Below are 21219 nucleotides of genomic sequence, written 5' to 3'. Positions count from 1 at the left end.
TGTTTGATGACTTACAAATGTCTCCTACTTATCAAGTGTGCATTTGTTGCGTTGGCTATTGAAGAGCAAAAATAATGGAAAAATCCTAATCAGGTCCTGCTGCTTCTGGTTACTTGTGTTGGTTGGGGGCTAGGAGCTGAGGATAAAACAAAGAGATTGAATGTGTTCTCAGCTCATCTGTCTTATTTTTGGGAGCCGGCCCTCAGACGCTGGAAGGCATCTCTGCACCTTTTTTCAGAAACTATTTAGCAGCGATTTTTATACACGAACTTAGCTTTGTTTGTATTTTCTAGCATTCTAAAACTAAGAAAACGGTCTGTTTTTCTGTAAGGAAAAGCGATGTCCCCTTGAAAAGTAAGACTTCCATCCACAGAATGGATAAAATCATCAGATTTCTAACAGCGTTGGAGAAATAAGCAGGAGAGTTGACCCTTCTGGAATTCTAATCTTGCTTCAAGGATGGCCCCACTTTCTATGCTGTAAGGCAATAGCTTCCTCACAGGGGACTCCCCTGTCACAGCGTGCCAGCCACTGTGATACCACAGTTGTGGTACAGCGTTTCGTCATTCTGCCTGTTGCCACAGAGGGTTCTGTGCCTTTTTTTTAGGTCATGTAAATGGCTTTACTGTTATTAGCCAAATTCCATTAGCAGGGTAGAAAACAACAAGAAGAATGAATGATAACGTAGTGCACAAGGAAGCCATATCCATTTATTATATTTTGCAGGCTTGATTCTCTGTCATTGCAGTTTGCCATTGATTAATTGAAAGAAACAATAAAAGTACTTAGAAAAGGTCTTCAGTGACCTTCAGTACCTCACTTCCCTTGGGGATTTAAAGCTGGAGACATAAACCAGACTGCAGCAAGCTGTAACTCTTCAAACGTGTAAAAAAGCACGGCCTGTAGTGGATTATAGCATCTTGCAATAGAATGAGGCATATTGGGGCTGTTACTATGTGTTGAGGGATGGAATTTGCATGGAATATTTACATCCCTGTAGGTGTCAATGTTAAATAATGAATTTGCCTTCCATAACACACTGGTGTTTTTATTTACATTCCTAGTTTATACCTAAACTTTGTTACCTCAGGACCGCAAATAGCTCTAAGCACAAATCGTTTAGGAATCTTGTTTGTTGAGATGGTGTTTTAGCAACGGATGAAATAAGTATTTGTACATAATCAAGCTGTAAAACCATGTTTTGCAAACTTCACAAGATAGAGGTTTGTTTTGGCCAGGAACACATGGTAGAGAGGTAGGACAAGACTGAAGGTTCTGCTCGCTGCTGAGCTTCAGTGTCCAGTCCTGTCCATGGTGTCTGTCTTCAGAATTTGCCAATGCTCATCTACAGCATTCAAAATAAGTAGATGATGAAAAAAAAAAATCTTAACATGCTGGTCTTGTTACTGATCTACTCAAGAGTGAAATAGAAAGGAGTGGTGCATGAATGTGTCAGGTTGGTTCAACCTCAGTTGTAATCCTATAGTCCACCAGAACAGAGAATGTACCTTCTGCGTTGTTGATAGTTTATGCATTGTGACATTTAACAAAAAACATGACTGATCATGATATAGTTCAGGCTTCAGGAAATGCAAGTTTTCAAATATATAATGCTGCTTCAATGAAGGAGCTAATCTGCTGTCTTGAGTGCATAGTGAATAAGAAAAGAAGCAGTGGGCTTAAATAGTATCCCGTGGAAACATCGACAGTGGGAACATAAAGCATTTGAAGGCTGCCTGGAGTGGTTGTGAAGTCTTCATCACTGGAGAATGTCTTGCTCAAGAACTCCATAGGTACTATTGAACCTGTATTGGGAGGAAAAGGAAAAGATTATTTTTGAAATCTTTACTGTTTGTCTTTTACGTACTTTTTGTTTCTTATGTATTTTCCATGAATATATATGAAACTGTAAAACTTAGCACACTCTTTCAGAGGGTGTAGGTGTTTTTCACTTATTTTTAGAACTTGACCTTACAAGACTGAAAAATAACTTTTTCCTTCTGACTTTTGTTCTTCAGCTGGCAAACATTAGTTAAAAACACAGAGATGGAAAATATTTAAACTTTAAACTAGCATGATCTTTTCTTTTTGTTGTTTGTTTGTGTGCTAGTTTCATTTGTGATGTCAGCTCCAGTCAGGGAAAAAGGTGTAACTAACCTGGCACTGTGCAGAGAGCAAAAATACTGGTAAGCTGAAGCCCAAATAAACACTATCTACTGCTTAATTTTATGTATTTATTTTTATCAGTAATGCTTAAAAAATAGTGTTGACAAATCTGGGAGATGTTTCCCCATCAGATAATAACAAGTTCAGGTATATCAGGTATTTTTTAATTTGTCCTTTTCAAACAGGAACTGTCACCCAGAAATAATCACATCACGACTGAACATTTTCTGATCTGCTACTGTGTGTTTAAGCTGCATGAGAGCAGTGATTTACAAGGATTTCTAGTCATTAGACCTGAATAAAGAAAAGTGCAGAATGAGTCCAAGGAAAATAAGGGTAGGAATGACCTCATCGTGTGGAGTCACCATGTCTTGCTCAACTCCAGAAAGCTGTGTAGAAACTAGCTGCATTTTTCTCTGTTCAGTTATTTTGCTACCATTAATGAATAGAAATGACCCCAGAATCTGTTGCAGAGTAAAGAGAAGTGGCTTTGGGTTTCTAGAAGAATGTCAAGACATACTGATCCCTGCCTTCATATGCAGAAGACTTACTTGTCAGATATTTATAACTGGTGTAATGCAGATACAATACGCCTTGGTTCATTTCATTAAGTGAGCTATAAGGTGCACGGTTCTGTCACCATGCTGTCCCATACTCATTGTTGCTGAGGGAAATGGAAGGCATTTCTCAGCAGTGAACACTCCTGATGTTACCGAGTTTGAGAACTTGCAGCTTCTAAGTACGTACGCACAGTTTTCACCTTGTGCTAACAGCAAGGTTACTTACAAGTAACACGCTCCATGTGAGTGAGGTCAGTATACTCTCCAGCTTCCACTAATAAATTTGTTATTAAGTGACTTTAGGAGGGAAAAACAGAGGTGGTGACAAACCTGCAGAATGCCCATGTCACCAAAGTCCTCTTTCTCTTCCCTGTGAAGAGATCCAGCATCACTGCTGGTAGCCCTTAATGCTTTAAGTACTTTGGGGACTTGCAACTTGCCCATACAAGATACTCTTCTGAAGAGAAAGGTTCCCTTTTTTCCTTTAGTCTTTCGCAGTCACTCTGGGAGCTTGGGAGCTTTCTTCTTTTTGTCAGTTAGCTGAATTTCTTTAGTCCATGGTAAAAACAAAGAAAATGATCTAACTTCTCTATAATATGATTTTGATTAGTTAATTTGGATGTTAAATAATGGATATAATTAAAAATACAGTGAATTTTACATATAACATGGTCACCAGTTCATAGTGTTATAATAGGGCTTATTATTTTGAGCAGATAAAAGTGTTCAGAAAAATGCCCTCCTTTCCCCTTTCATTTTCTTTCCTTCCCTTCCCATTCTGCTAGGAGTTTGATTGTCTCATCATTCTATAAGGACACATATTTCTCCACACAAAGCAAATCTGATGTGAATTGTTGCCAGGCTAACCTCACAAGAGACCCTTCATTCTTAATTCCACGTGAATTATATCTCTTTCTTTCTCAACTTTATGACTTCTCACTTGGAAAAAAAAAAAATCTGGATAGCTGGCAAGAGCCGTCCTTTATTAATGACCTATGACGCTTCTGTTGAAGTACTGTAAGTACTGTGCTTACAGCTCTCCACTGCAACAGCATGTTCTACTGGGCTCCCTTGCAGGCCATCTAGATAAAACAATGTGTTTTATCTTCACCAGTCAGTTGTCGTGGTCTTGATTTGTCCAGAAACACCTAAAAATGCTAAAAACTGAGAAACTCAATTGTTCTGAGTTCCAGCTAAACCACTTTCACTTGCCACAAGTAATAAACCCGCAAAGCTGATTTCTCTGGTGGGTTCACAAGAAGTGACATACTGTGTGTAACATGAGGTGACGTGCCAGAAGAGCAAAATCATACAAATGCCACCCAGGTAACACAAGCAAATTAACTCTATATTTATTATAGAGTTTGCTTGGTGCAAGAAAATGTAAAATCTGTCTGCTGCAGCAGTCCTGTACTCTAAAACAATATTTGCTTACTGTAGTGGGCATGCATGCTCACCAGCGTCTACAAGACGGCACAGTTACCTTCAAGAAGTGTGCATAGCCACAGGGATGGGAAGTTTTTCCCTGATTATGGGAGGTCTGAGGCCAAAACGAGGAAAAAAAACTTTGTGTAAATATCCAAAGATCCTGCTTCTACAAGACTTTAAAGACTGAGCTACTGTTTTCTGGGGCTTTTCTTGTCTGTGGTGTCCCCAGGGATGTTGCATGATAAACATACTGACAGATTTCACAATCAAACAGTGAGAATTTGTGATGAGGAATTTCACTGGTCTCCAGACTAACCTTTTTTATAGGTCACAGTTTAACTTGCAATTTCCTTGATGTAGTAGCTTTAAGATTTTCTTTGGGCAAATTTTCTTTGGCTGCTCTAGACAGATTTCTCAATCCGCTCTGTGTCTTCTGATGGAAAGTGCTGGATTGAGACTGAGTGATGGAAAGTGCTGGATTGAGACTCGTTCCTTCACATTCAAGAAACAGCAAAGTCTCCCTTCCTTTCATGCTGCCATCTCTGCACTACATCCTTCCTTTAGATGAGCCTGGGTGGGGGGTAATAAGAATCAGCCTCTAAGGACTAGCATATTTGCCTGATACCTTTCTGAAAACAGTGTGATGGCTTCTCTTTGGAGCTGAAAGATGATTCAGTAAGTCTGCCCCAAGTGTGAGTGGTAAAACTGCCTTTTGGGGGTTTAAAGAGCCTTTTCTGAAACTCTAGTGAAGTCCAGATGTCTCATAGCTTTTGTGATCTTGTGAGTAGTTTTAGAAGGAAAATCTGTGAGGGATAGGACTATGAATCATCCGTCTATCCTGTGTCCATGAAGAAGAAATAAAAACCCTGATCCAAAAAAAAAAAATCCATTTAATTCTGGAATTTTCTGACCTATTTTGGTGCAAGCTGGTCTAAAAAAAAATTAAGCTACTCTCCTGATGAGTTTCTCATATTGTTTACTTTTGTAACGTTCTCTGTGGACTAGCAGCCAGAAATGACGTCCACCCGTCGTCCAGCATCAGAGAATAAGAACTTCAGAGGAAGGAATGCAACTTCATAAATAGCAAACCACAGATACTAATGGGGAGCAGAGGCAAACCTGCAGGTTAAAATTTGTTGCAAGAGAAGCCTGTACATCCACACTGCTTGGAGATTCGAAGATGATTTCAGCTCTAGCCTTTGTTTTTTTCCTCTGCCTCTCCTGTCCTTTTTCATCATGTCAGCAGAGAAGAGCAGGTAAGTAATTCTAATTTTCTCTGTTTTCTGGACTCCTGTGCTTTCTAGCCTCCTATGAATATTCTGTTTTGCAGCAGAGAATGAGGAAGGAGGTAGCATTTCAGCTGCATCTTCTGAAGCCTGAAAGCAGTGTTTAGGGGTTCTGTAGTTTTGTATGAAACTTGAAGCCGAACTGTCTAAATATTCAGTCTTAGATTTTTTCCCCATTTCCCTCCTGAGTAGTGAAAAACATTTATTCTAGGGCAAATGGAAATTTTGTTGTGTTTCTGCAACAGACAACTTATTTTAGTCTGCATTTTGCATGTCATTAAATTAAAATAGCTCATACGGCATGTCCAAAAGCAAAAGTCTTGAATATTCTCTCTGCTTGTGCACACAGAGCTTAGGAAAGCCCCGACTTCTAGGAACTTAGCTGCGTTCATTAAAGTTCCACTTTTCTGAACAGCCTGTTAGGAGAATGCTCAGCTCTAAGAGGATCTGAGATGCAGCAGGCTCAGACCTGAAGGGTGGTGTACCAGATTCAAGTGTGTGCTTGCAGAGAGAACGAACCCTTGGAGAAGGATGCATAGTAATGGAAATGTCTGCAAGTGCATAGACTTTGGAAATCACTCCTGAGTAGTTCACTCACTATTGTAAATTTGAACCTTAAAAAAAAAGAGAGAAAAGAAAAAAAATCGTTTATTTTGAGATATATCTTGCTACTAAGAAAGGAAAATTCTTCCCAGGAATAACAAAAGCTGCCTGAAGCCTTCATGCAGAGTTTATTCAAAACCTCCGTTTGAAGTTCAAAATTATATGCGAGCTTCTTGTTTTCAATAAAATAAGAAATGTCACTTTCATTCACTCCCTCTGTCTTAGAATGACACATTTGCGGTACTTTTGATATAATTCCCAGACCAAAATGTATTGGAGAGGTTACAAATATCCATCAAGTCCTCTCCGTTCCGTGCAGGGAAGACCCACGAGGCTTTCAGGCTCATTTGTCACATAAAAATGCCTAAGTTGTTGTACTGAGGCAGCGTGGGCTGATGTCCTGCTCTGGCACTGGCAAATTCTTTATTCTCAGAGGAAGCAGACCCCCAGTTCCAGCTTATTTTCCCCTGCACATTTGCCTTCCATTTGTCAAACATGCTGCTATTCTTGTCTTCATAAAAGTTTGCTCATATGGTAGGCAAGGTGTGACTTCTGTTAAAGGACTAATTAATCTAGAAAAAAACTTGAGAAATGAGGTTGTGCTTTCTCGTAGCAGACGGGAGAATGCCAGAGTTGAACTTTCTGCCCAATTGTTTTTAAATGGTTCAGATTTTCTTAACACATATTTCTGGAAACAGTGAGCTGCTTCCATTCGTTCTTCCTGAGCGAAGCTGATGAGTATAGACTAGATTTTTAGCATGCCTCAGTCGACTAGGCAAGGCTAGAATCTAGCAGAAATTCATGTTAATCTGCCCTAGGTGACCCTGTAATATAATTTATAGTCTTTGTTCAGCTTAGTTTAAACAGGATTTTGCAGTGTTTGCAGCATTGCGTGGATGAGCAGATGGACCTTTTGTGTCCCAAACCCACTGCAATGCAATTTGACAGTGCCACTGCCTGGACAGAGCCCATCTTTATGCTGCAAGAAAAAAGTCTGGACCTTGAGAACGGGCGATGCAGTGGCTGATGTGCCGGTTTTCCACGTTCAGTGCTTGGCAGCACATCTAGGATAGACTCAGCAAAGAGCCTCGCTTCAGCTGTGCCCTTCATAGTAACTTCCACAGCACTGAATTACTAATTTGCTGCTCTTGGCAGCAAAGGCTTCCTATGTGTGAACTGCACAGACCATGCCAGATTAACGGCTACCGCAACAGCCAGACTGCCAGGCCAATTTGTTTGCTGAGGGGTAACTGTTACCTGTCTGAGTGACAGCCGTGGCTGATGATCCCTGTCTGCCCTGCCCAGAGCAAGACTTGGTTATTTCCAAGCCAACTTCTAGTTGGGATGTGGGAGAAACTGGTGTGGTGGATTCTGTATCTTTAGTGTTAAATTGAAGCTAATTTTATCAGTTGGTTTGTACTGCTCATGGCTCCTCTGTGTTTTTTTTCCATTTATTGTGCTTTTGGTAGGAGTAGAAGTTGGTCCTGAAATGCTGGATGAGATGAGAGAAACTAACCGTGTGCTGATGGAAGTTCGAGACTTGTTGAAACAGCAGGTAAGTGAGAAAGGCACCTAACTCCTTTTATCCTGCTCGGGATCAATCACTGAATCTTCTGCCTGAAGTGCTGAGTTCTGGGACTGGGGGTTCTCTTCTTGCATTTGGTCAAATAAGCAGTAGAATAACTGCTGTGACACCCAGGATCAAGAGGTGATCTCACCATTAGATCTGTAATTCTGAGATCAAGCAGCAGATTCTGCTGCTTGGAACCTTTTCAGCTGAAAAACAGCATACATGAAGAACAAACTCTTAGAAAAAAGAGACACACACTAACAGTCGATGTATGTTTAACTGGAAAAACAAGTCACTTTTTCCTTGGTTTTGCGGGCACATGAAATCAGTAGCGTCCAAACTTGGAAGATGGAAGAGGCCTTTCAGCCATCTATTGGGGTCCTGGAAGGGGAAGTCAGATGGAGTCTAAACAAGCTCTGTATTCATTCTTTCCTCTTGTTGTTTTAATCCTAAGCCTTTCTGGCTCTGGTAGTTTCTTAGGAACTTTGGAACTTCTTGGGTGCTTAGATCCTTTCCCGTTTTAACGAGGAGATGGTGGTTTGTCTGGTCAACTCTCTTTAAGTACAGAAAAAGGTTCCATTCTCCCTTTATCCATTCTGGGAGCTGAGGGCAGCAGCCTCTGCCTGCCAGCTAATTGGAATGGCAGACGGGTCTCTGTGCCAGTGCATACTGGGCGGCCTCTAATCTGCAAAAACATCTGTTGCATGGAGTTACTCTCAGATTTCAGGCTTCTGCATAAATACCCAGTGTTTACTAGGAATCAGGTCAGACATGGTTCCTGGCAGCCTGGAGCAATGATTTCCAGTGTTCCTTTCCAGCTTAGCACTGATTCTCCATATAGTTTTTCTGTTTGTTCTTTCTCTCGCTCTTGCCACCTACTTTCTTTTTAATCCATGGCCTTTTTCTTAACAGTGCTTTCAAGAAAACCCCTCCCCAGAAGACAAACTTGCATATTCACTGGAGAGCCAAGGTGGCAGCTCATAATGCCTTAATCTGTGCAAAGATTTCCTAAACTTACTTTTCCCTGATTCATCATCGTGGGATGTTGGCAATAAGGATAGCAGAAGGAGTATTAATAAAAGGCCAGGTCTTTTCTCGTGAGCCAAAGACTGAAGAATTCTTGGCACAAAGGAACCTCAGATATTTGTTAGCAGCACTCCAACTTCTCCCCTCTGCTCTCTTGTCACCCACTCCTAATGGGACATGTTCTGGGGATTTGGATTAGGTGCATCTCAGCATTAACTGTTCAAAATACACAACCCCAGGCCATGCTGGAGGGAAGAGAGAATCCAACATAGAATAAAAACTTGCTCTTATACCTGGGAGCTGGCAGGGAGCATTAGGGCCAAAAATTTGTTTGGGCAAGGTCAGAGATTATTTATGTCTCTGCAAAAATAGCAAACATGGGAACCTCCTCCTGACTTTACGTATGCAACACCCAGTCTACAGGTAATGCAGACCTCTCTAGGACAGTTAATACAGCATCTTTTAGAGCAGAAGACCCAAATAAAGTATATTCATTTTCCTCCATGGCACTTGTTTCTGTGTTTGCAAATTGAGTGTTTCCTGCCTCTGCAATAGAATAGTATTATCTAGTTAGGAACACTCCAGGAAGTTAGAATAGTTAGGAAGTTAGAATAGTATTATCTAGGTAGGAACACTCCAGTAGGGAATGACGTACTTATAGCAGGGAGAACAAGCCACCTGAGCTTCCTGAAAGTCTGCAAAATAGACTTTGGGGTAAGAGTTAATTTGCTTGTAAGCAGCTGTGTGCTCTCGGACATCCTGCTTTCTGGCAAAGGCACTATTAGTTTGCATGGGAGCAAAACTCAGCCTTTGGCTAAATGATGATTCTTGTTTTCTTCCAGGTTAAAGAGATAACATACCTGAAGAATGCAGTCATGGAGTGTGATGCCTGTGGTAAGTTACTGAGCCGAGCCCTATACTCACCTGCCTCCTCCAAGTGTTTCATATCTTTGTGTCCAAACAAGTAGTAAAATGCCACCTATGACCATCTACCCAAAGGAATTAGCTTGTTTCACAGTTACCCTGAGTGTCACAGAGGAATACTTGATGTTAGTGATGCCTTTTTTACCCCAAGGCATACTGCACACGTGGACCAGTGTTCTGTGTTGTTCTCGTGGCTCAGTGGCAGTTGAAGCTCTTTACCCCTTTGCTGAGCGTGGGGTGCAGAATTAGCATTAAAATCTCATCTATATTTCCAGCAAATCCTCAGTGTTTGCTCGCTTTCACAACTTCTAAAATAAGCTTTATTGGTGGTTCTGTGACGTGCCACGCTGTACTTCTCAGAGTAGCTGCATTCTAGCGCAGAAAGCTGCCCAGCCACGTCTCTTAATAACCCAGCCCATGGCCTGTGTTAGAATTGCCTGGGAACGAACACCGGGTATCCTGTGGGATATAGCTGGCAACTCATGAGCCGAGTGGAAGAGAACATCACCCCCAAGAGGCACTGATCTGCTGTTCCTTCAATCCTAATGTTGTCACCTTCCAAGCAAAGAGGGTGTTTACAGAGGATTCAGAAACAGGGTCGTAAATTCTCCCATGTAGATTTTGCCCTCTGCTCCCCAGTAAATGGTTTTTCTGGACTGGAACCTACTTCAGTATATCTGGCTTTCAGAAAGCGTGGTTCTTGGAGATGCTATATTATTTGCCAGTACACTCAATGGGCGGAGCAAAAAGCATTTCTGCACTTGGAGAGATTGTACTGCTGGAAAAGAGATTAGCCAAAGCTTCTGGGACCTGTAGTACAGAAAAGCATTCATCCACACCAATTGTTTTAATAACTTGCTCATAAAACTGTCTTGAACTTTCTGTCTGTTACTTGATCTCTGCCTTCCCCACTTGGTTTTCAGCTCTATGTGCGTTCTTCTCCTGTGCTCTTTGCTGTAGAACCTGAGCCTCTTTTAGTCATACATTGAACAACGTGACTCGCAGCAGTCGTTTGGGCTTCTCCTCTTATTTCCCTGAAAGAGAAGCATGAAGAGAGGAGGCCTTGTTTTTAGTGAGGATTTTGCTGCTACTGGTGGTGGCACAGTGTTGTTGTTTGGTGGTTTTTGGTTTTGCTTTTTTAAATTGGGCTTTTAAACTGGGGAAAGCAGGACCAAAAAGTGTCCTTGTCACTTAGAGCAGTGGGTGTGGGAGATTTGTGACAACTCTAGCTTCTGGAAAGTTTATTCACAGTCCTGAGTTAACCTTCAGTGAACTTCTGTTTCCTGTGTAGATGAATTCTTCGTGTTGCCTTGAGCTGTAGGAGTTTAGTTCCTGCCCATAATTTTGATTCAGGGGCCTTAGATTCTGAAGTCAGGTCTTGAGGATAAAGACAAAAACCTGGCGTTGGGCCTAAAATTTCAAGGAAAGCTTGTGCACAGTGGTGTGGGGACAAGTTTGTTTCGTTCATGGTGCTTCTGAATAGGACTGCAGCAGCATTTTATATGGGTTAGAATTTCCTGCACATCACATGCTTAGATATACCATATTGCTATATGCCAGCCTAGACGTGATGCATGTCTGAATAACAGCTTGATTTTTCATCTGCCAGGCTGAAGGAAGGTTTCCTAGCCCCATGGAGATAAAGATAATGCCATGGCATGAGAGCCTTATGTGAGTCTATTCCTGCTATGCACCAAGCTGACCTGTTTAAGATGCCTGCCTCTACTGGGGAGATTTTGGCTGACAGCCCTCCACAGTGCTTCCCAGACTTAAGCCTGTGCTGTGTGCGTTGTGCTGGGTGTCTGAGTCCGTATTCCAGTGGGATGGAGATGTAGAGGTACCAGGGAGAGAACTTGTCTCTGTGGAGCCCCAAAACCAAGGGCATTACACAACAAGGAGGGCAGCACAACAAGAGTTTTGGACCAGGAGCTAAGACTTCTGGACTTTGTGTGTGTTTTTTTTTTTGTTTTTTTTTTTTTTGTCTGCTCTGAGTCAGAAATCTGTCCATCTGCTGCTTCTGGCTTTGTTTTTCTGCATTTACAAAGCAGAGCTGTAACTGCCTAACCCTCAGAAAAGCTGCAAGGAAATGCCCTGCGTGTGAGGCACGCTGAAGTCTTCTAACTGAGACAATGGGACCAGCTTATGATAGGCTCTGGCAGTGACAACTCGGTCCTTAATGTTCCTTTTGTCCTCTAGGCATACACCCTGAGGTGTCAGGCCCTGGCATCACCATGACACAGTTTAACAGATGCGTCCCAAACCCCTGCTTCCCTGGAGTTGCCTGCACTGAGACTGGCACTGGCTTCCGCTGCGGCCCCTGTCCCCCAGGTTATTCGGGCAACGGGTCCCAGTGCACAGACATCAACGAGGTAAAAAAAAAAAAAAACAAGTAGGATGGGCTGGGAGCTACAAAAAGGTCTCGCTTTTCTTGGAGTGTTGTGGGTTCCTGTTGTGGTTGTGAAGAGAAGTCTTGCAATTCCCCCAGGAGCTGAAGTTCAATAGAAACATCATTTCACTGGAACGAAGTCTGTTTCTCACCCTGCCTCAAGCAGTGTTCTGCGTTGGTTTTATATCCAGTCTAGCAAGGCATTTGTTTCTAAAAGATACAGGGACTCAAACAAAATAAATCTTTTGGTTTGCACTACACAGGAAAGTGAGTTTGGATATCCCATTTGGTCTTAAAATCTTTTGAGCTAATCGCTGACGAGTTGTTAGAGATAAGATTTATTATGTGTGGAACTGAATGAAATGCTACCCAAATAGTCCTTTATGCAGTAAATCTTACCACACTACATGAATTGCTTAACTTCTGCCTGTAAATCAAACCTTGATAGGAAGATATTGTTTGATTTTCTTTCTTTCTTTTTTTCTTTTTCCAAAAAATGTGACACTCAATTACATTTATTCTGTCTGTATGCAAAACTTTACTCAACCATCAAGCAACTGTGTCTTGCAACGCCGTATCATCTTATAGCAATTTGCTTTAAAAAACAGCTGAAGTTAAAAAGGTCCATGGGACATTTTGAGGTTGATGATAAGCTGTTAGTCACAAAAATGTGGGAACTGCTGCATTAATGTCATGCATCTGCTAGCACAGCGCATAAGAATTCAGTAAAAATAATAGTGTTGGAGAAAATAAAGCAAGCATTAATATCAGTTTTGGAAAGACAGTTGCTTCCCAGAGTAGTAAACAAACAACTGTTGTTGTCTTTCAAAATCAATGTAAAAAATTACCCAGCTCTCTGGATTCAGAGATTGCCAGGAAGGAAAGTGTGTAGTGAAGCCAGCTCTCTGCCTGGGCAATTGATGTCACCTAAGAAGAATTAGTCTTGAAAGTTGATTTGTTTTACTTGTCTGGACATACTGGAATTTGGGAGAACTCAGATTGGGAAGCTGCATTTTCCACTTGCAAGGAAAGCCAGCTACTTCCATGCATTTTTCTGTTATTCTTTAGAAAACAAAAGCACAATAGTTGGATCTCACCCAGCAAGGCCTCCTTTTAGAGCTGCCTTCACAGCTGGCCTTGAGCGAGCCTGTGTCGCAGCTCTCCACAACTTCTTTCTTGTTTCCAGTGCAATGCAAACCCCTGCTTCCCGAAGGTCCAGTGCATTAACACTGCTCCTGGCTTCCGCTGTGATCCCTGCCCTCCTGGCTTCACGGGGCAAATGGTCGAAGGCGTTGGACTAGCTTATGCCAGGGCCAACAAACAGGTAAGGCACAAATTCTTCTGTCTCCTTCAGAAAGCATCACCTCTTTCCCTTCTGTAGCTGTAACTAATTCAAGGGCCTTGATGCTGGCAAAGAAATGGGAGGGAAATACGAGATGATTGCATTAGATTGATGGTAGGACTGATGCAGTGAGAGGATATGCTTGCCAAGGATGTCCTAGCACATCAGCAGCAAAGCAACTTCCACTCCAAGATCCTAGGTCAGAATGTCACGTCTAGGACACCTTCGTGGCTGTGAAGCCAGATGGGGGAATCCCTCGTGCTAGGACACAGAAGAGTTGATACAGCTACTTGGTACTCAGCCCCTCCACACATAAACAGATATAGACAGATTAAAATATTAAAAAATAATAATATTTTTTTTAAAAAAAGAAAACACCTAGACTTACAATAGTATAAGAATATATTGCCAAAAGCAAGCATGGTTGTGTTACTTAGAGAGCTGCTAGCTGGTCATAGGAGGCAGTCTTTGACCTTCTTGCTCCATTCACTCTCTTCTGTCCTTTTACAGTAAGCAGATACTCTGACAGCTCAGCTCAGAGCTAAGCTATTTCACCCGGCTAAAATCTCTGGTGACTTCTAGAGGGTGAACAGCTTGCCCGGGGGTCAGGAATGTTGCTGGGATCTGGCTCAGGCTTGTCTCAAGGAAAACTTTAAGCTCTCAGTCCTAGTGCAGCGTGCTGGGGGCTTTGCTTCTGCATCTAGGGATGCCCTAATTCTGTAATCTGACAAGGTATCTGCTTAAGAGTGAATTTAATGTCTGTTTTGTTCTTCTTGGGCAGGTTTGCACTGACATCAATGAATGCGAGACAGGTGCTGCCAAAAATTGTGTCCCAAACTCTATCTGCATCAACACACGGGTAAATATTCCTGGAAAGCCTCGTGTAGTTCCCTCTTCCCTGGGCTCTGGGCCCTCTGTTTTCTGTGGCAATGCAGCTGCTGAGGACAAGTTATAGGAAAGCTTTGCCCTGACTCCCGTTACAGTTAATTCCCTGTTGTGTTTTTTTTCGCAGGGATCCTACAAGTGCGGGGCTTGTAAACCTGGTTTTGTTGGGGATCAAATCACAGGCTGCAAAAGCCAGACAGCGAGACGTTGCCCTAACGGCGAAATTAGTCCCTGCCACGAGAAAGCTCAGTGCATCGTGGAGCGCGATGGGTCCATCTCCTGCGCGGTAAGGCCCGATCCCTGCCGGTGGGATCTGCTCGCTCCCCTTTCTCCTGCGCTGTGCTTGCTCTCCTGGGTCTGCCACTGCCCTCTCCTGGAGAGCGTGCCTTCCTGGCACGGACCTGCTCCCCATTAACACCTGAGCTGTGGTAGTGCATCTTTCAGAGATCTCAGCAGTGAACTGCTCCTGGCACCTCAGATCCTCTGGTGGGTTGTTGCTTTTTTTGTCTGAAGCACTTCACATTTTTCAGTCACAGAGCATTACATGCAGCTGGGAAGGGAGACGCCATTCAAGCAACCTGGGGGAGCCAAGAAGTTTTGCTGCTGCATCTTTATAATTTCAGGAACAAGCAGAGCTCTTCTGAACTATTTAAAAGTACTATTTACAGCTTAAATGTCTCTTCCAGGCAATATTTCACCTGTAGAGCACTGTGTAACTGGGTTTGCAATGTTTTTTACTGATTCTGATGTGAGACCTTCAGTTTTGGAGGCATACCCCTGCCAAGAGACTCACCACCAGACTCATTTTGTTTATCTGCTGTCTTCCAGTGTCTTGTGGGCTGGGCAGGGAATGGCTACGTCTGTGGGAAGGATACAGACATTGATGGAGTCCCTGATGAGAAGCTACGCTGCTCTGACAAGAAGTGCCGCAAGGTAAGATGCAGTCCTTGCATGTTTAGGTGGAAACAGCATATCAGAGGAATGCTTAACCAGAAGTGGGCAGTTCTGATCTGGGGGCAGGCTCCCCTTCAAGGCCCTGTGCAGCATTCAGAGCTCAGGAAGGCTCTGTGACAGTCACAGCTTGCCAGCACACCCTGCCACTTTCTTGTTACTTTCCTTTCAGGATAACTGCATGACTGTCCCCAACTCTGGCCAGGAGGATGCAGACCGGGATGGAATTGGAGATGCTTGTGATGATGATGCTGATGGAGACGGGATATTAAATGCTGAGGTTTGAATTCTAAAGCTTACCCTGACATACCTACATGTACCGAGCGGGCCTGCAAAGCAAACTGCCTGCATCTTTAATGTGAATTCAGAGCACCTGCAGGTCGTAGCATGCAATGCTTCCTTTTAAATCTGGATGGTGTGAAGGCACCCGTTTGTGCAGACTGCCCCCTAACTAAGGTAGCATGCTCCTGTCCCCTCAGCAAGTCTCTCTCTCCTGCAGGACAACTGCGTCTACACGCGCAACACCGACCAGCGTAACACAGACAAGGACAACTTCGGTGATGCCTGTGACAACTGTCGCCAAGTGAAGAACGATGACCAACGGGACATTGATGGTGATGGGAAAGGAGACGAGTGTGACGATGACATGGATGGAGATGGTAAGAACAGCTGAAGAATGTTCTCAAAGGAGTGCAGCTGTACCAATCTAAGAACAAGGCAGGTGGTCAGCATGCAGCTATAGATCCTCATAGCAGGTACCAGCCTTTGGAGGCTTAAACTATACAAGAGCAGCTTATTTCTGATGGGATGAAGGACAGCTCGGTTCTTAAAATGCCCAATGAGCAGTCAAGCCAGTATCTTTCACAGTTCAGTCCCCACCAGGTTAAAGATCTATCTTCAGGCTGATGCTAACTATTTTTATTAGCATTTTTATTGCACACAGTCGCAAGTCAAACCTGTTTCAGGCTTCAGAAAGATGATGTACTATGCAAACTGATCTCATCCCAGACAAGGACAGTACTTTGTGCTGCAGTTTCAACTTGTGAAGAAATACACGGATATCCAATTTGTTAGAAGCTACTCGCTCAAGGCAGTATGTGTCAGGGCTGTATTCTGGGAGAAAAAAAAAACATTGGCTGGCTTTAGAAACGGGCTGTGTGCTAGTGACGCTGTATTTGCACAAAGCCTGCTTTCAAAAGCCAGAAATCACAACTGCTGCTGGCCCGAGACGTACATATTTATTTACAGATTATTTCCAATGCATCTAGTGCTGTTTGGGTCCTGCTGCTTCCTGCCAAGCAGCTCCCCGCTAGCATGATTTGCTGGTGTAAATGCAGGGAAGCGGGAAGTGAAGTCATGCAGGTTGCCAATTAGATTGTTCCTTTCCTGTCTCAGGCGTTGAAAAGGCACTGTCTGAATCTTCCATGTCACCTAGCCAAGATTAACCTTGACTTATTTTATAATTTTGTAGACGTCTACTTTGGAGGAAAAAGAATCTGTCATAGCTTAGGGAACCGCAGACAGCTTCATCTTCATCCTCTTGGCCACTCACTCCTGCACAGCTTTGGTGCCAGGTTGGAGCCACATTCCTGGTCTTCAGCTTTCTCTAAGGAATGCAGTTAGGGACATTTCCTCTCAGGTTCACGCACGACAGCGTGCTTAGCCATCCGTCCTGATGCAGTCTGAAATGTGTTTTAAGATCAGTTGCTGCTGCTGTCTTCCTTCCTCCGTAGCTACTAAGATATAGGGTGTAAAATGTACACTAAAATCAGAACTGTTGCTTTATTGCCCAAATTCATCTGTCCTACGTTTTTGCCACATCTTACATCCAAAAGAGATCTTGCTGCATATATCTTAGTAGCCCTGTTGGCTTAATTGGTTCTCTGCTTGTTTTACAGGGATCAAGAATCCAATGGACAACTGTAAAAGAGTTCCTAACCCTGATCAAAAAGACAGCGATGGCGATGGAGTAGGAGACGTGTGTGACAGCTGCCCAACAGTCAGTAATCCAGACCAGGTAAGTAAGCACTCCCCCTTTAGCAGTCGTACAGCTGCATTTCTCTCAAGACATTGCTTACATCATCTGTCTAAGGTAGACACCCAATAACTCACCACAATTACCACTTACAAATTTTAGTTGCCATCCTGCAACATATACAGCCCCTTGAGATCAAATGTCCTAGTGCGTAGAGCAGAAAGTCAAAGAAGCAGCTTTGCTCTCGGGCCCTCTCTCTTATTACTCTACTTATCTGGGTTTAGAAATACTTTTCCTTGAATTCATCAGGGCAACTTGTAAATACTGCAGAAGGAACTCTCCCACTGTTGTCAGCTCAGTTTTCAATCAGAATGACAATGGCACAGAGGCTAACATCTCTCTCGTTTCTCCTTTATTGCCTAATTCTCCCATTGATCTACAAGAAGTTTAAACAATTACTGCTTTATTTTCCTAGAAAGATACTGATCATGATCTAGTGGGAGATGTCTGTGACACCAACCAGGACAGGTGAGAGCTTGCTGCAAAATTTATACATAGGTTGCATGAATCCTAGGGATGTGGGGGTGGAAGGCATGCACTGGTAACCGTGACAAGCTAGCTCGGCCTTAATCCGTGTCTTTTTATTCAGACAAGGGAGGGGGAATTTTCTTCAGACTTCAAAAAACTTTCCAGTGGAACTATTGCCCAAAGGCTAGCAGATGTAAGCTTGCTGACAGCAGGCTTGCTTTTCATTAGCTGTCACTCACAGATTTAGCTCACAGATGACAGCTGGAATATTTCTGATCTATTGTTTGCATAACTAATAGCTTGAGATTTTAAAAGGCTGAAATCAACAACAACTGCTGTTCTTGTAGGGGACCCCAGCTCCTAGAAAGGGCATGCTTATTTAAAGATTAGCCACTGATGTTTTTTTTCATCTGTATAATGTATTTTCTCCACCAGTGATGGGGATGGCCACCAAGATACACGGGATAACTGCCCCTCAGTGCCTAACAGCTCCCAGGTGGACACAGACAATGACGGGCTAGGAGATGAATGCGATGATGATGACGATAATGATGGGATTCCAGATGAGAAACCCCCAGGCCCTGACAACTGTCGGCTTGTCCCTAACCCTGGCCAAGAAGACTCAGACGGTAAGGGAAACATACGCACATTAGCTCTGTGTGGGGGTCCTCCGTTCCTGGTGGCTACTACATGAGTTTGGCTTTTGGAGATAGGCAGAAAGTAAGACCTCCTCGGTACTGACTTGAGACAGCCCCACATCATTTTCAGATCTCCAATAATCCTGACAACAAGATTATATCTGTGACAAGGTGTCTCTCAGCATCCCTGGAAGCAGCAGAAAAAGTGTCAGGGTTTCTTAACAACCAACATACAGGAAAAGTGCAGCAATGCTCTAAACACCTCTTAACCTTGCATAGTCATGGTTACCTGACTATGCCTGCTAAAAGCTAGCCAAGTAAAACTTAGGTGCAACAGCTAGGAGAAATTGAAAGCTTGCTACTTGTTTTCTTCCGTTGTGCTCTCAGGTGATGGTGTTGGAAACCTTTGTGAAGAAGACTTTGACAAAGACATGGTGATTGATAGAATTGATGTGTGCCCAGAGAACGCAGAAGTGACATTAACAGACTTCAGGGCTTTCCAGACAGTTGTACTGGACCCTGAGGGTGATGCACAGATTGATCCCAACTGGATTGTCCTCAACCAGGTAGGAGACTATACCAGACCTGGCTAGCAAACCCCTATAAATCTGGGTGCAGTTTTCACTGAAAGACGTTGTGGGTCTAACGCTAGTATTCAGTAAAGCCTTAGCCCTAGAGATTCACCTCTGGTGTACCTCTCCCTGCTCATTCAACAAGGGTACAGTCAGTAAGTTTGGAGAGAAACGTACTAATAAGTCATCATTCATCTTTTCACAGGGCATGGAAATTGTCCAAACCATGAACAGCGATCCTGGCCTGGCTGTAGGTGAGGCACTTATTTTTATCCTATTGGAAAATTATCACTCATTTACTGTGCACTTCTCAGTGCAGCTTTTAGAAGTATTTCAGACACTACTTAATGATTCCATCCACTTCCTGGGAAAATATTGTTTGTAGCGGGCTGAGTCTTAAGCTTTAGCTTAGCAAAATCTACCTTCTCCCATCTGAATTTGGAAAGAAATGGACTTATGTTGTACCCGAGAATACAGAGTATTTGTTTTTCTAATAATTACAGGTTACACGGCATTCAATGGCGTTGACTTTGAGGGCACATTCCATGTCAACACTGCCACAGATGATGATTATGCTGGCTTCATATTTGGCTACCAGGACAGTTCCAGCTTTTATGTGGTCATGTGGAAACAGATGGAACAGACATACTGGCAGGCAAACCCCTTCCGAGCAGTAGCAGAACCTGGAATTCAGCTGAAGGTAAGGACAGCATTGAAAAAGACGTCGGAGGATTTTTGCCTTTTTCTTAGCTGTGCTGCTCGGACACATACATGGGGTAACAGTTACAGTCAATCAGTTATTTATCCACACATTTTTACCGGTCTATTCTTCACATTAGGCAGTGAAGTCCAAAACAGGCCCAGGCGAGTACCTCCGCAATTCCCTCTGGCACACTGGGGACACCACAGACCAGGTCAAACTGCTGTGGAAAGACCCTCGCAACTCCGGCTGGAAGGACAAGACATCTTACCGCTGGTTCCTGCAGCATCGGCCTCAAGTTGGATACATCAGGTAAGCGGGGTTAATTATATTAAAGGAAAATATTAAATTATCAAAGGAAATTATTTTTCCTTTGCATGGCTGAGTGGGGGTTTAACACACTAAAAAAAACCCAAAAACTCCAGTACAGTTCTCTGGTAAAAAGGAGGGAGAATGTCTGACTGGAACAAATTCTCTAAGTGTTTATCAGGCTCACATGTCCTACATGTGCTTATTCTCTTCCAGAGCTCGCTTCTATGAAGGCCCTGAAGTAGTGGCAGACACTGGAGTTGTCCTTGATACAACTATGCGAGGAGGACGCCTTGGAGTCTTCTGCTTCTCCCAGGAGAACATTATTTGGTCAAACCTGCGTTATCGCTGCAATGGTAAGTTAGCTTTGAAGGTCAAATACAGGAAATTTTGCCATTTTGCTTTCAAGAAGTTAATCTGTTCTTGGACAGCCTACACATAAAACTGTAACAGGATATCATGCAGTAGTTCATTCTGTTTTTCATTTCCAGTTCTACTTCTAAACTGTATTTGCTTTAATTTCCTTCTCCTCAGATACCATTCCAGAAGACTATGAAACATTCAGAGTTCAGCAAGACCAACCTCAGTTTTAAATGTCTGTCCAACAAAATTTGCTTTAACAAAAAGTGCTCAGCTGCCCCACTATTGCCTCTGGTATACTGTATAAAGAACTGTAAGTAATGTACCACTGCACTCTGCACAGCACCAAGTGTCACTGCATTATCTGCCATCTTTTCTACAGCAGCAACTTTTCTCTAAATGCTATGAAAACCTCTTGAAACAGCAGAGGCGTAGACATCGAGTGTGAATAGAAACCTATGTTGCTGTAAACACTAGTTCTCTACGCTACATGGAGAAAGATGTGCCGAGAAGCTACCTGCAGTAGCTGGAATTGAGTAAGTTTAGCATGGATGATTCCCAGGAATCTTTTTCCTACTCAAAGGCTCTCAAGTGTAAATGTTCTCCTTTTCAAGATCTACTGCAAAGCAAACACAGCACTAGTCTGAAAAGGACACAGAAAGCAGCTTATGTCCAAGTTGCTCACAAAATGTTTTTAAAAAGCACTTTAGGGAGAGTATCTTTGTTCTGGAATGTTGGATAATAAATACTCTAACAGACTTCTTGGTCACGTGCATGTTGCTCTTTCCTCTTCCAAATCTCTTCCAGTACAGATGTGTAACACAGAAACCCTCAAAAGCTGAATGCAATATGACTGCTGGAGAGCCCTCAGCTGAATTAATAATTCCGTTAGCAGTACAAATACACTGGGACACTTCTTCATTCAAGAAAGTCCTGCTAGCTAGACTGTCCTGCCTGTTCTTGATTAACGGCAGTTAGTTGCAAAAGGGTAAGTGATGGCTTTACACTTG

At 43.0% G+C, this 21219-nt stretch overlaps 1 protein-coding gene across 1 annotated transcript; it reads left to right on the top strand.

Annotated features, from left to right (window-relative positions):
- Positions 1-5247: 5247 nt before the first annotated feature.
- On the top strand, positions 5248-20968 carry COMP (cartilage oligomeric matrix protein). The gene is made up of 19 exons (XM_084302744.1): positions 5248-5410; positions 7513-7598; positions 9482-9533; positions 11760-11932; positions 13136-13273; positions 14073-14150; positions 14304-14462; positions 15005-15109; positions 15300-15407; positions 15627-15786; positions 17026-17144; positions 17578-17630; positions 18066-18259; positions 18656-18834; positions 19046-19094; positions 19344-19540; positions 19680-19852; positions 20066-20205; positions 20384-20968. Exons 1-19 carry the CDS (start codon positions 5335-5337, stop codon positions 20440-20442), a joined length of 2298 nt encoding a protein of 765 aa, XP_084158870.1. The 5' UTR covers positions 5248-5334; the 3' UTR covers positions 20443-20968.
- Positions 20969-21219: the final 251 nt, after the last annotated feature.

The sequence above is a fragment of the Netta rufina genome (assembly GCF_964035555.1).
Source record: "Netta rufina genome assembly, chromosome: 28".
NCBI classification, from domain to species: domain Eukaryota; kingdom Metazoa; phylum Chordata; class Aves; order Anseriformes; family Anatidae; genus Netta; species Netta rufina.
The sequence above is the reverse complement of the archived record's forward strand: the minus strand, read 5'-3'. Positions and strand labels throughout refer to the sequence as shown.